We start from the raw sequence: 14,305 nt of genomic DNA on the forward strand, positions 1-14,305 counted from the left end.
GAATGCGAGTCCAGTGTCCAACCACTGCGCCACCTCGCTCGGTCAGAGTTGTTGTCTTTTGTTGATGCACCTGATGCACTAAATAAGGACGTTAATTAAACTTTACACTAAAGCGAAAGTTCGAACTACAAAAAGAATAGCAGAAATAATTTTAAAAGGCACGTGGCAAACTTAGCAAAAGTACATTAGTACAATAAGAAAAGTTGTAACAATAATTATAAAAAGAAACATCCACATTCAAATTTAAATCCAGTAACTTCTCAACAATTTGTACCAAGTAACCTAAAAACACAAAATGGGAATGACATACCTTGATACAGTAACCAACTCGTACTTAGTAGTAATGAAAAAAACGTTGTTCGAGCTGGATTCAGGGCCGGGGCCCAGGTTGTAGAGATACATTAGGAGGCCTTATTCCATGTAAGTATGTTAATTTTACAAACAAAATACCCACAAAGGAATGGTTTCTGTTTGAAGAACCAAGCTTAGACACTAATAACCCAAAGCCTGTAACAGCAGGGACAGTGGAAACTTCAGAGGTTAACAGATTTACAGATCCGGAAAGTGAGGTATCATTCATCTCAAACGCATTTTTTAACTCACTGCAGAATAAATAGCACTTACCATTATTGACAGTGACTGGAGTATACATAATTGGGATAATGGGAACAAAAAGTAAACTTGTAAAATATTAAACTCCGGTGAACTGCAGTATTGGAAACATATTATTTCATCAAACGCTATTGATAATAGAGAGTATTAATAGAGTCGTACTGTTTGGTTTAGATTGGTTGTTAAGAGTTGAAGGTCATCTTTAACTTTGACGATCATCATCTTTGTTTTAGTAAAGGGGACAGTAGATGCTAGACATCTTTTGTGATAAATAGTCGCTTTGATAAACAAACAAACGAGTGTCAGTGTCTGTGATTAACAGCTACAGCACAGTTACCCTCAAAAGTCGGTAATGTGGCCCAAGGAAAACATCGAACTGATATACTAGACAAAGTTAATGAATCCCAGGTATTAACGGATCAACAGAGGCAAGATTTAAATAAAATTTTAATGGAGTATGAAGTAGTGTTTTCCGACTGTCCAGGTAGCATCAGTGACCATACCTGTAAGTTCAAAATCAAAGATGACACTCCATTCTTTTGCAAAACTGTATCCAATACCGATGAGTTTGGAGGAAGCAGTTTGGGATGAGATTAACAAAATGATTGATAATAATATTATAGAACGAAGTTCCAGTGTGATCAATAATCCTCTGGTCATGGTAAAGAAAGCTACAGGTGGTGTACTGTTAGTCTTAGACATTCGTACACTGAACTAACATAAAGAGACGGAGAGAGACAGACCGATTAATATCGATGAATTGTTGTCCAAATTTGAAGAGGCAAGATTCTTTAGCATGATGGATTTGACAGCGGGATATTGGCAGATAAAATAATATCTGGAATCAAAAAAATATACAGCCTTTTTATTTGACGGAAAATCATAGCATTTCAACATATTGCCATTTGGACTTATATCTCTGTGTCCATATTTATATCTGCGTTAGATGAAGCACTAGGGAGAGACTTATTGAAGGATTTGATAATATACATAGATGATATCCTAATAATATCAGCTACTTGGGAAGAACATTGTCTAACTTCGTGCAAGACTCTGAAAAAATTTGAAGAGAAAGGTATTACAATGAAGCTGTCAAAATCGTTATTTGTGTGCCATGAACTCAAGTTCAGAGGGAATTAGACCAAACACTGGACACATAAAAGCTATCAAAAAACGTCTGCACCCCAGAAATGTAAGACAATTAAAAGGACTGATAGGTATGGCTGGATAATATCAACAGTATGTACGAGGGCAGGAGTTGAATGACCCGAGAATTTTACATTTATTAGAGAAAGGAGTACCGTGGACTTGTGATCAAGGCGCAAATGATGCATTTGAAAACATTAAAAGAGCATTTGTTAAGGCACCCATATTACATCATCCAGTTTGGGTGAACCGTTTAAAATTTCGACAGATACATCTGATTACGGTATTGCTGCCGAACTTTTCCAAGGAGAACGGGATCCGAATAAAGTAGAACACAGAACCATAGCTTTTGCTAGCCATAGCCTGAAGAAGCACAAACTGAATTACACAGCTACCGAAAAGGAACTATTGGTGATTATGAGGAGTATTCAAAAGTTTCAAACATTGGTATGGGGATCAGAAATACATATTCATACAGATCAAGTTTTATCCTTTCTGATGAGTAGTCGATTACTACACAGTAGGTTGATGCGAAGGATGCTTTTCCTACAGGAGTACAATATTAAAATATGATACGTAAGAAGGTTCCAAAAATACTGTCTCTGCTTTACCTAGGCTACCCATAGGAATGGAAGAACTGAAACATATGGAAGGACCTGGCGTTATTTTTGCCGTTAATTTTATGTCAGCAGAATATCCGAACTTCAGGGTAAAGGAAATGGCCCAAAGAATAACAGATAACATCCATCATGATCCTTATTCCACAGAAATATTTTCTATGTGTATCCAGAACTAGTTACCTCCTAATCAGTTAGGAAAATGGAAAATTATAGATCATAACCTGTTTTCGAGAGACAGTGCAACATCACAGCATTGGCGTTTATGTATTCCGAAGGTAATGGAAGACGAACTTGTATGGTATGTTCACACAGGGTATGGACACTTCAGAATCAAAAAATGTATATCCCATATGAATAAGTTTTATTATTTCAAGAAGCTAGCTCATGGAATAGCATCTTTGATTAGAACCTGTGAAATTTTCCACAGAGTAAGAGAGACTAATACTTATGTGAAATACGAAATGTATCCTACTATTCCTAAGTCATGACACGACCTCACAGCAGCAGACTTTTTGGACCAATTCCACGAGGAAAGGGAGTAGTATCATATTTTGGTCCTCATAGAATGCTGTTCAAAACATGTTAAACTATATCCCATTGAAAAAGCAAATACACAAACGGTTATACACTGTTTACAACATTACTTCCTAGAAGTAGGTAAACCAAAACGGTTTCTAACGGATAATGGACCACAATTTGTGAGTAACGAATTTAGAGAATTCCTAGCATGGGAAGGTATTCGACAAGTGTTAATATCCAATTATAACCCATCATCAAACCAGTGTGAATGAATAATGAAGGAAATTGTAAAATTATGTCGTGCTTACTGCCACGAAAAACATACTTTGTGGGCAACAAAAATTAAAGACTTTGAACTTATCCTAAATGAGTTACCCCATTTATCGACTGGGTTGACACCTGTAGAAGTTATAGGCAAAACTTTAATAGGAGAACCTCTAAATAAATGTTTTAACAACTGCATATCAATTATGAAGTAAATCAGGAAATAGTTTCTAAGAATTTAGTTGAGAAAGCACAACAAAGATTAAGTAAGCATAACGAAAAAGCTGTAAAACCTCAGTACCTAGTCAATGACTTGGTCCTTATAAAACAACAACTTCAAAGCTTGACTCTGAAGAAAGTGACCCCCCATTTTTTTCAAAAAATATGAGGGTACAAATGGTGATCCATCCTAAGATGTTATTTTTGGTATATCCCACAACTGGATAAGAGAAGGGGAAATACAATATAGAAGATGTAAAATTGTATATTACCCCCAGGGATGTTAACATTCTGAGTTAAAGGGTGGAGTGACAACCATCGGATCCCGAGTTGTTTTCGGGGTTTCTTCCAAAACAGTTTTCCTGCACCAAATTCCTTTAAAATCTTAAATTATTCTGTCATCTAGCCTTTAAAATCTAGTACTATCCTGGAGTCATATTGCGTAGAAAACCCAATGACTATAAAATCGATAACAACTTAAGAAAATCCCCCAAAAAAGTGATATGTACACAAAATAAGCCGAATAGATTATTATATTTATGGATAATATAATATGATGTGACTAGTTAAACAACTGTGATACTGTAATGTATAGCTTTTCTATTTTGTATAGAGTATTTTTACCTTTTATGAGATGTGATATAGATGGGAGGGTTTGTATAAATTTTGAAAGGGGTGGGTACTGTTGAAAGGAGCATGATTTACACGAACAGATAAATCATGACTAACACAAAACACACAGCACACCTTTCAAACAACCCTCACAAACAAGTGCCGTTTCCATAGGATTTCCTTCAGGGACTTCGACGGTGAAGGTGGGACAAGTCCGTTCTGTAGGAGACAATTTAATACCAAACCACCTCCGGTGTCTCACTCAAGTACCTGAGAAATAGGGATCCTGGGGAACGGGGCTATTCGAAAATTTCTGTGTAAATTCTAGAACCACTCAGTCTTCTACCGTCTCAAACACACGATATTCTAGATACGAGTGTGGGATAGTAAAATCCTAGCTACTGCATGCCACGTTTGTGTGTGCAGGTTTAAAGTGAGTTGCGAGAAGACAGTAAATGTGGCGGTTGAATGGCACTGACAGGTACTTGTCGGGCAATCCAGAGATGAGGAGGAAGAAACATGGAGTCTTTATGCAGCTCTGCACCTATTGTATCATTGACTATTGTTATGTGAAAGAAAAACACTTGAAAAAGTAATCTTGTAAACACTTAATCCAGCCTCGTTAGATGCAAGACCTATTTTACGATTCATGTGAAGTAGTCATGGTTATTAAGCCAAATCTTTAAAAATGTAGTTAAATTTGTTTCTAATGTGGGACGGAGTGAGTGACATATTGGAAGTCATATATGTGTGTGGAAAGTGAGAATTTTATTCTGTACGGTGTTCAAATATACCGTTTGTTGACGAAAAGTAAAGTTCGCGTATCTACTTATTTCACAAGTAGAGAGAGAGAGAGAGAGAGAGAGAGAGAGAGAGAGAGAGAGAGACTTAAATATTCCCATACCTAGCATCATTCTACGGAGACGAAGTCAAGAGAGTTTTCCAGCACCCAGCAAAGATCGGCTGTGAATCTCAAGTGAGTCACCTCGTATAAAAGAAGTGGGAAGGTTGTATGTTTACTTCTCGCTTTAAATCGCCGTCAAAAACGTTAGAATATGAAATACATTATATTCTCTCATATTTCTTCCTATCAGGCATTTGAATTCTTGCTTACAGGATTTTGATCATCACTCTGTATTACCTTTGATTTAATTGCTTCCATTTTTTACTCTTACATTTTTGTCCTTGTTACTGCAGTCATTATTTTTATTTCTCATTTTCCTTGAATTTCTTTTTACTTATAATCCTAGATTTTGTTGAAATCATCATTCACATTATTTTGTCCATAGTGCAATAAGAATTTATGTTTCAAATGTTTGTATGACAATTACCATCCAAAAAAATGTACATCTTGTAACAAAAAATACATTCTTGACAGCACTGCACTGACAATACAAATAGATTATTTCATCTTCTGTTTTTTAACCGACATATCAGCAATTTCAAATTTTTAAACATTTTGATGGATAAATAAAAATAATAAAATGCTCATGCACAAAGAGACTAAGTGGGAAAAAAGTGATAGGAAGAAAAAATAAGAGCAACTGGGGAAGCTGAAAGGTTGATTTAAACGGTGTGGCAAATAAAAAAAAATTGTGTGTAAACCAAATAATTGAATAAAAATAGTGATCCAAGTTATGTCAATGAAGATTTAAAAACAATAATAATTCAGCATATCTGATAAGATTCAAACTGACAACCTTTTGCATGTGAACTCAGTATCTTAACCATTACGCTACGGAACCAGTCTGAAGAAAAGCTACTACCTTTAAACCTAAAGAACGTCACACAAAATTCCGATTTTTGTTGTTAATTACTCAGAAATGAGCACCCACCAGGGTGAATGGTTGCAAGGTGTGATTCCTTGGACCTTAACCTACATCACCATACAGAGTGTTGATCCCATCACTGGGGACCTCTCCTTGTCAGTTGATAAATTGAACTCAAGGAAACTTTTCTATTGCCACTACAACAGTAATCAACTGCACAGTATTTAAGTGAATCACAATCTTAGAGCATTCTGATATTCTGTTTCAAAGGAATCATAGCAATAATCTAAAACTGACTGGCACAAGATTTAACATTGACCCTGATTTGTCTACTTTGAGTGCATGTTACTAACACTAAAAATGCGGAGAAATTGAGGAAAGGAAAGATGCATGAGCATTTAAATTTGCATGGGGTTACTTTAACATAACTCATTGTTACAAGAACATAAGAACCATGAATATGGTATGGAAAGTTATGCCACAATGTAAATAATTTAGGAGTAAAAGTAATACCTTAACAAACAGTACAGGTGCCAAGTCATCAATAGGCATACAAACGAGACTGAAAATTACGGCAGTTTTAAGATAAAGCTTTTTTTGAGCTAGAGTGCTCTGCCTCCCCCTCCCCACACAGAGAATACAAAGCTGGGACCGCAGTTCCACAGGTCAACTGATGTGAGGGGTTGTGTTAGGTACAGTATGCAAGGGGAGAAAGCAGGCAAGGAGAGGGAGGGAGGCACCAGGTGTAGATGGGGGAGGGGGTTACAGGCAGGAGGTGCACGGGATACGAATGCTACACAATGGTGAGTTTGTGCAGTATACAGTGACACAGACAAGTGGACTGGCAGGGGTGACAGAACAGAGGAATGAGAGACAGTGGACAGACAGAGGGTACGGGTGCAGTGTGAGTAAAGTTAGTTTTCTGTGGCAAGGTGAAGGTGGGAGTGGGCAGGATGTTGCAGAGATTGAGGACAAGAGCATTACAAGAACAAAGGACGTGCTGTAGTTCAGAAAAGTTGGTGGAGGGGGAATCTACATAGTACAGGTTGCGAAGTAGCCATTGAAATTGAGCATGTTGTGCTTAGCAGCAAGCCTCCTGAATACTTCTCCCCAGCACAAGCTTTTCCAAACTAAGTAGATGGAATTTTTTCTTGCAACAAATTTTTCATTCTCATAACCCTCCTGGTGTCAATCACTGCTAACCTCTGCCTCACACCCATCAATATATCCATTCACCCTTCACCTGTACAATCCCTACAGCCTCCACTTCCTCTGTTCTGTCATCCCTACCCAATCTACTCTGCCACATTATCACCATGTACTTCACAAACTTATTGGTCCTGGTACCCTTGTGTCGCGTTCCTATCCCAAGCATCTGCTGCCCACTGTCACTGACAGTCCTAGATCTCTGAACTATTAGCCACTCTTTCCCAACCATCTCAATCCAACCCCCTGCAACTCCTTTCCGCTCTTGCCCACCCACCTGGTACAAACCTCCACCCTAGTCTGCATGGGGAACTGCAGTCCCAGCACTGTGTACTCAGCCAGCAGAATGTAGCTGGTATGAATATGTGTGTGTGTGTGTGTGTGTGTGTGTGTGTGTGTGTGTGTGTGTGTGTGTGTGTGTGTGGGGGGGGGGGGGGGGGTGGGGGGGGGGGGTGTTTGCACATGCTCGTCCACTCACCTGAAGGCTAGTGAAGTTTTCAGTTGTCGATGACTCAGGACCTCTACTATTTGGCGAGTTGTTACCTTTACTTCTAAATTACTAATATAAGAATCAACAATAAAATACTAAACTGTCTGAAGAAATCTACCAAGAAGTCTAGGAAGAGGAGTGGAGGAATATTAAATAAGAAGTATGTAGGATGAAATATGCTGGAGAGTATAACAAATTCTCAGTCCCATTTAGTTCAGTCAGATAATGGGGCAGCTTCTGGACAAAGGCTGTGTTCAATTTCCTCCACTATTCTTTCCTAACTGAGTCAAGGGCACCTCTTATGACGAAAATACCAAGATGATGTACCAAAATTTATGTTCAATGCCAAGTTCTTTTCGCAACCATCTTGCAGTACAGTTTACAAACCTTAACAATATTGTGATATCTTTGAAGTTTCATACCATCTTTGAAAAAACAATACCGCAAAACTGACTTTTCTAATTTTCTGGATTTTGGTCAACTGGCTTACATGACACATTACAAAAGCAATATCATGTAAATCAAACAAGGCAAAAATGGTTAACCCAGATAACCCTGACGTCCTTCTGGAAGAACGACGTAACTCACTGTTGAAATTATCTATTTTTGCGAATAACGCAATGTTGCAACAGACTGTGATGCATTGTTATATGAAGTAGGCAGAGTCAGTTGCGCGCTGCGACAGTCAGTTTGACGCTGTCGTTCATAGTGAGTGAGAAACTGTGTCTTGAAAATAGGGCCGATTTTACCATTGACAAACTGACTGACCTTGTCATCGATGGATATGTATATTTTCTTTCATATTGCATCAATAATTCTGAAACTTGTCATATAATATCTTAAAGAATTAACCTATATTATTTATGGGCTCATATTACGATTGAAAGTTTTTGTCAGTTGTAATTCAATAATGTTTTCAAACGTCCTTCCAGAAGGACATCAGGGTAATATGTTGTCATTTTGTATTCACAGAAAACGATGTACACTTATGGAACTTTTGGACATGTTAGAATCAAAAGATGAGGAAATACCTAATACTGGTGTGAATGTAACATTACACCCTCCTCTAAATTCAACTGGTGACGTAACAGATGAAGATTCGTGTGCTGAAGAAAATCCAAGTGTAGATAAATTACCAGCAAGTCAGCTCAATGCTACTGTGCAACATGACCTAAAAGAGAGGGGCATGGAAGCAACAGGAACAATAAGAGGAAACAGAGTTAAGAATTGTACTCTATCATTTGAAGGTAAAATGATAAAAGAAAATAGAGGATCATATGAAATTTGTTCTGACTCAGCATCCGGGATTTCCATTGTACGCTGGAATGACAACAATGTTGTTACTGTAGCCACCAACTTTGACAGAGTGCAAACACTACGCTCTGTAGCAAGATTTTCCAGGGAACAAAAGAAAAGGATTAGTGTGCTTCAACCTAACTTGGGAGGCATAGATCGAACTGACCAAAATTAATCCCTATATAGATGCTCTTTAAGAGGGAAAAATTGGTATTTCCCGATCACTGCAGATTTTATAGACATTGCAGAGCAAAATGCCTGGGATCTTTACAAGCACAACGAATAACCCATAGATCATCTGACGTTTCGTCGTCGAATTGTCACTGCAATTCTTGAAAGTAACAAAAGAGTCACTACCAGCAGAGGATGTCCTAGTAACAGGGCACAACTAGATTCTAGATTTGATGGAATAGAACATTATGTTGCTAAATTACCAACAGAAGAGATAACAAAAAAGAAGAAGCAGCTGAAATGTCGAAGTTGCCACAAAAAAACTACTACTATGGGTGTAAAATGTGACGAACCACTTCATGTTTGTTGCTTTTTGTCTTATCATACTAGTGCATAAAATGTGTGTATACGTTATTTTCTTTGTTTTTTTGTATTTATTAGCTGTTTTAGCCCATAATTCAAATTTATTTATGTTTATTTGAAAGTATAAAAACCAAATCAAGTTAATTGTGCAATATCATATACTTTAAAAACATGTTCCCTTATTGTCCTGACGTCCTTCTGGAAGGACGCCCATTTTTGGAAATACTAAATAAAAATAAATACTCTAAATTTTTTTTTACTTTCTTCCTTACAACCTTCTGAATGAATGTAGATAAGATATAAATCAATTTTTGAAAAACAAATAATTCAGGACTATCTGGGTTAATATTCCACATAACTTCAAAAGAATTAGGTACTACATAAATGGAACATCGTAAGGTTCCTGAGGTTATGTGGCTGTCTATAGAGAGCTTGCAATGCCAGAAGACTGTGGCAAAGTGCAGGAAAACCTATGAAGGATTGACAATTGGTGCAGTGGCTGGCAGCTGTTAATCACTCTCAAAAGCAAATCTCTACTTTCATGCACTACTTTCGAGGGAGCAAGAGTTTCTCTCTCTCTATGAAAAGATTGTTTTGTAAAATTTTTAAATAAGAAGCAATAACAAAGTTCTGTGCTTGCTTATGCATTTACAAGGTAAATCAATACAGTCAGTTATGCTCTGTTTTTTAAACAATACTGTGGGACACATTGTTGGTTATGGTTCACACAAAATAGAAACAGACATACCTCGACGGCTGCTTTGTTCGAGGCCCTTCTTTACCCAACAAATGAAGAATACGAACAGCAAGACTTGTGTGCTCACAATCTTCTATGAATTCACAGAGATGGGCGAGACCTGTAAGCATTTGGTTGTCTTGTTAGTTGCACTAAATCTCAATGGTATGGCATCATACAGTTTGAATTCAGTATTATTAAGAGTTGACCAGAATATATAAATATCTGTTATCTAGGCAAAGATATTTCATTAAAATTCATATCACTACAGTACTCAGACAATGGAATGAACAGTGAGAACGACATAACAGAATTTCATCATAAAAATACCTGTTTCCTTTGCTTCAGGATTTTCTTCAATGATGGTGATAATTGTATCGGCAATTGAAGCTTTGTATTCCAATCCTCCCTCATCACGAAGCATGGCTGACAGGAAATTCATCAACACACTGTGTTTGCGAGGGAACTTCAGACACAGTGCTCGTATAGCCTGCAAAATTTTATGCAATGTTGTAAGTTTCCATCAGAAAAACACTGGTTATTTAAGAACACAATCTGTCCAGCATTACTGGCCTCATAACTTAGGCAACAAAAAAATCGACACTCTGATGAACCTTGTGACATCCAGGGTTATTGAAACATTAAGGTTGCTACATAAATTTCTTTACTGACTTAGTGAGAATGGTCAACCTCTACAGCAGTCCAAAAAAATGTGGGAGTTACAGGTCTTGGTTCACTGAAAAATTCATGTAACAATGTTGGACAATTTCACATTCACCCACCAAAACCTCTTAAATATCATACTGAACACCAAATAAACTATTAAGAAGTTACATAAAATTTAAACTAACTGATGCACAGTCTTGATGGATATGTTCATTAATGAGTAATACATACTCACATAACCAAAAATAATTATAATTATTATTACTTTGAAAAATATAACAGATACTGAAAGTCAGTGAAGGCTGCTGCAAAGTGCTCAATCCAATTTACGTAAAGCTGCTCAGCATCACTCGTCAAAACAAAAATATAGACATATACGTTTTCATTAAAAATAAATTTGATTAAAGCTGTTCATTTGACACGTGTCCTTACCTGAACAACAACAATCTTGAATTCATCACTGATCTCACTGACAAAGCTAGCAATCTGCTTCATCAATCTATCAACAGAGGATTCTGCACCAGTCTTCAGTAACGTTGTAATGGCAAGTGTGGCGATTGATCGATTCGAATCAGTTATAAGACTTTCGAGATCCATATTGCAAGCTGTAACTGCTGTTGGATGAGTCATAGCCACCTGCAAATCATTGAACACATTGATTCACATTCACGGGAAAAAAAAAAAAACAACAACAACAACAGATTTTAAAAGAATCAAATTCACACTATTATCCTGCTTTGCAACATGCAGCATAGCAAGAATAATGCTGCATCTTAAATACAGCTAAACAAACAGCAGAGTTAATGGGCCAGATGCACAAATACTTTTTACTACATATTATAACTATTTTAATTGTAGTACGAGTATGCAGCTGGTGAACTAGGTAGGCTGGTACAGGGCAATAGGGAGCACCAGTATCGACTTGGCACAGAGCAAATGCTGCTTAAGATGGATCAAGATTGAAGACTCATGGGCGAAACCCACCACAGTCTAGTTCTTTGGCCATGATACTGCGATATGGAAAGAAATGGAAGGACTAACACATTATTACATTTGCTGAATGTTGGAAGGCTGAGAATAATGTTATTTTTCAGATTAAAATGTTCATGACGTAAACTAATCCCCCATTCAGATGTCTGGCTGGTGAGTACTTCAGGGGATGTCATCAAAAGAAATGAACATTTTAATTTCAGCATCGGGACACAAAAAGTAAGAACACTTCAAAGAGCAGGAAAAGTGGAAAATCTGAAGAATGACAGGGACAAATGTGAAAGGAACATAAAGGGTTTAAATGGGGTTGGCAGACAATGGTGAAATAGTGTCAGGTAATTCCACAATCATTTATTCTTGGAACATGGTATAGCAGTAGTGAAGGGAAATCAAAAGACTGCAAACTGATACTAAAGCGATGTGCCACAATGATCATTTAATGTTTGTGAAAATAAATGCAGAAACAGATCAGGTGTGCACGACATCAGACCATGATGACAAAGAAGTGGAGAAAATATACAATGCAATAGAAGATATTATTTATTCACTCTGAGGGCAGAGCGACAGTCAGCATCTTAATCATAGGAAACTGGTATAGGGTGGTTCGACAAGGTAGAGAAGCAAACAACATGGGACAATATGGATTAGGAAGAAGGAACGACAAATGGGAGATGCTAGTGGAGTACTGTCAGCAAAATAAATTGGTCACAATGAACACTTTGTTAAAGGAAACAAAGAGTAAATTTTACGCATGTAAGAGCCCAGGAGACATTAACAGATATCACATAGACTACTTACTCATCATCAAACAGAGGCAAAGTGGTGGTGTGAAAGACACCAAGACTACGCTGGTTGCTGATATCGACTCTCATCACAATCTTTTGGTTGCAGACAACAGTACAAGTTGAAGAGGTGAGGAAACAACATGCCAAGAAATGTAGTGATCACAGAATAATTAGTCTGATCTCACACACAGTGTAGATCACTGCAAGAGTACTCAACAGATGGGTGGAACACAAAGTTGAAGAAATAATGGGAGAGGACCAGTTTGGATTTAGGAAAGTAAAGGAACCACAGGCATCATTAGCATAGTGAGGATTTTGTTGAAGAGAGTTTTGGGTTTTACAAAGAACTTGTAAGCTGGTTGTAGGCTGTGTTCCAAAAAGAGACAGAAGTTATGACACTTTATGCAAGACCTGACCATTTTGCATGACAATGCTCAAGCACGCACAGTGCAAGCTGTTACTGATTTGTTTCACTAATGGGGCTGCAAAGTGCTATACCACCTACTGTACTCCCCTGGCTTAAGCCCTCTTAAGTTCAACCCAGTTTCTTAACTGAAGGAAACACTTCACGGCATTCAATTCAGAACTGTACAAATTCATTGGACAATAGACTGCGATGCTTGAACTGTCAACATAACTGGCACTGCTAAGAGTATCCTACGACTTCCACATCGCTGGCAACAATGCTGGTGACTATGTTGAAGGTCAGGAAAACTTTGAAACCCGTATCTATTTTATACGAGCTGTAAATAAATAGTTGTCACTATTACAATTCCAACCCTTGTAAAAAGAAGTGAAGAAAGGAGTAGTTACAGTGAAGCAACGCTGAGATGGAAAGAATTAAAGTAAATTAAGGCCAGGTGGTTGGTGAGAACCAAGGACATGTGTTAGTTCCCACCAGCAGAATTCTGAGAAACTGGTGTCTGGGGGAAGAATTAAATGGTGCGTGTAGTGAAACAAGCACTGAGGTCATAACTGTCATGTTGTACAGCATACTCTGCAACAGGATATTGTGTGTTGCCTGTATACAACCTCTGCCTATGCCCTGACTGGTAACTGGGTGATAGTCATGCCGATGTAAAAGGCCGAATAGTGTTAACATTACAGCTGGCATATGACATGTCATTTCACAGGTGGCTCTTCATTTGATAGAATATACTTTGAAACTTCCTGGCAGATCAAAACTGTGTGCCGGACCGAAACTCTAACTCGGGACCTTGCCTTTCGTGGGCAAGTGCTCTACCAACTGAGTTACCCAAGCATTTCATTCTAGAAGTATAAACTTTGTCAGTTACAGGGCTATTATAGGTGGTTGGAGGAGGGTGTGTACGGCAAGTCTTGCAGTGGGGACGGTCACAGGGGTAGGAGCCATAGGCTAAGGATATGGGTGCAGACAAGATACAGGGTAATGGTAGGACAGAGAAACTCTGAGGAAGTAGGCATGAGTTCCTCCAGAACTTCCAAGAGTGCTGCCCTAGTTGGTCTGACAAGAATATTGTAGAGATTAGGAGGGTGACGAAAAGCTGTTCTATGCGTGGTGGGCAAAATCTCAGACAGAATGGATTTCATTTCAGGGCATGATTTTAGAAAGTCATGGCCTTTCAGTAGCTGAGTGATACATTCAAGAACAGGATAATACTGGTGAGCTCTGAAGTTGTTTTTTGGATGGATCAGCAGTACCAGAATTGGATCTGATGGCCCAGAAAATCTGGTTTTGAACTAGGCTGTTGGGATAATTATGTCCAATGAAGGCTGAGGTGAGAGTTGTGGTGTATTGCTGTCAGTCTGCATCCAAAAAATATGTTTGTCTCGAATGCCAAGGCTGTATGGGAGGAAATGTT

The 14,305-nt window shown here is 38.0% G+C and overlaps 1 protein-coding gene across 2 annotated transcripts in view; it reads right to left on the bottom strand.

The window, feature by feature from the left end:
• Positions 1-14,305, bottom strand: part of LOC124795735 (coatomer subunit gamma) — a 104,742-nt gene that overhangs the window by 55,614 nt on the left and 34,823 nt on the right. For both annotated transcript variants that reach the window (XM_047259829.1, XM_047259821.1), the window contains exons 7-9: positions 11,122-11,325; positions 10,354-10,513; positions 10,036-10,144 (exon numbers count right to left, since the gene is read on the bottom strand). In XM_047259829.1, the coding sequence (XP_047115785.1) occupies positions 10,036-10,144; positions 10,354-10,513; positions 11,122-11,325 (473 nt within the window). The remainder of the gene's footprint in view (positions 1-10,035; positions 10,145-10,353; positions 10,514-11,121; positions 11,326-14,305) is intronic.

Source organism: Schistocerca piceifrons, chromosome 1, assembly GCF_021461385.2.
Source record: "Schistocerca piceifrons isolate TAMUIC-IGC-003096 chromosome 1, iqSchPice1.1, whole genome shotgun sequence".
Lineage (NCBI taxonomy): Eukaryota > Metazoa > Arthropoda > Insecta > Orthoptera > Acrididae > Schistocerca > Schistocerca piceifrons.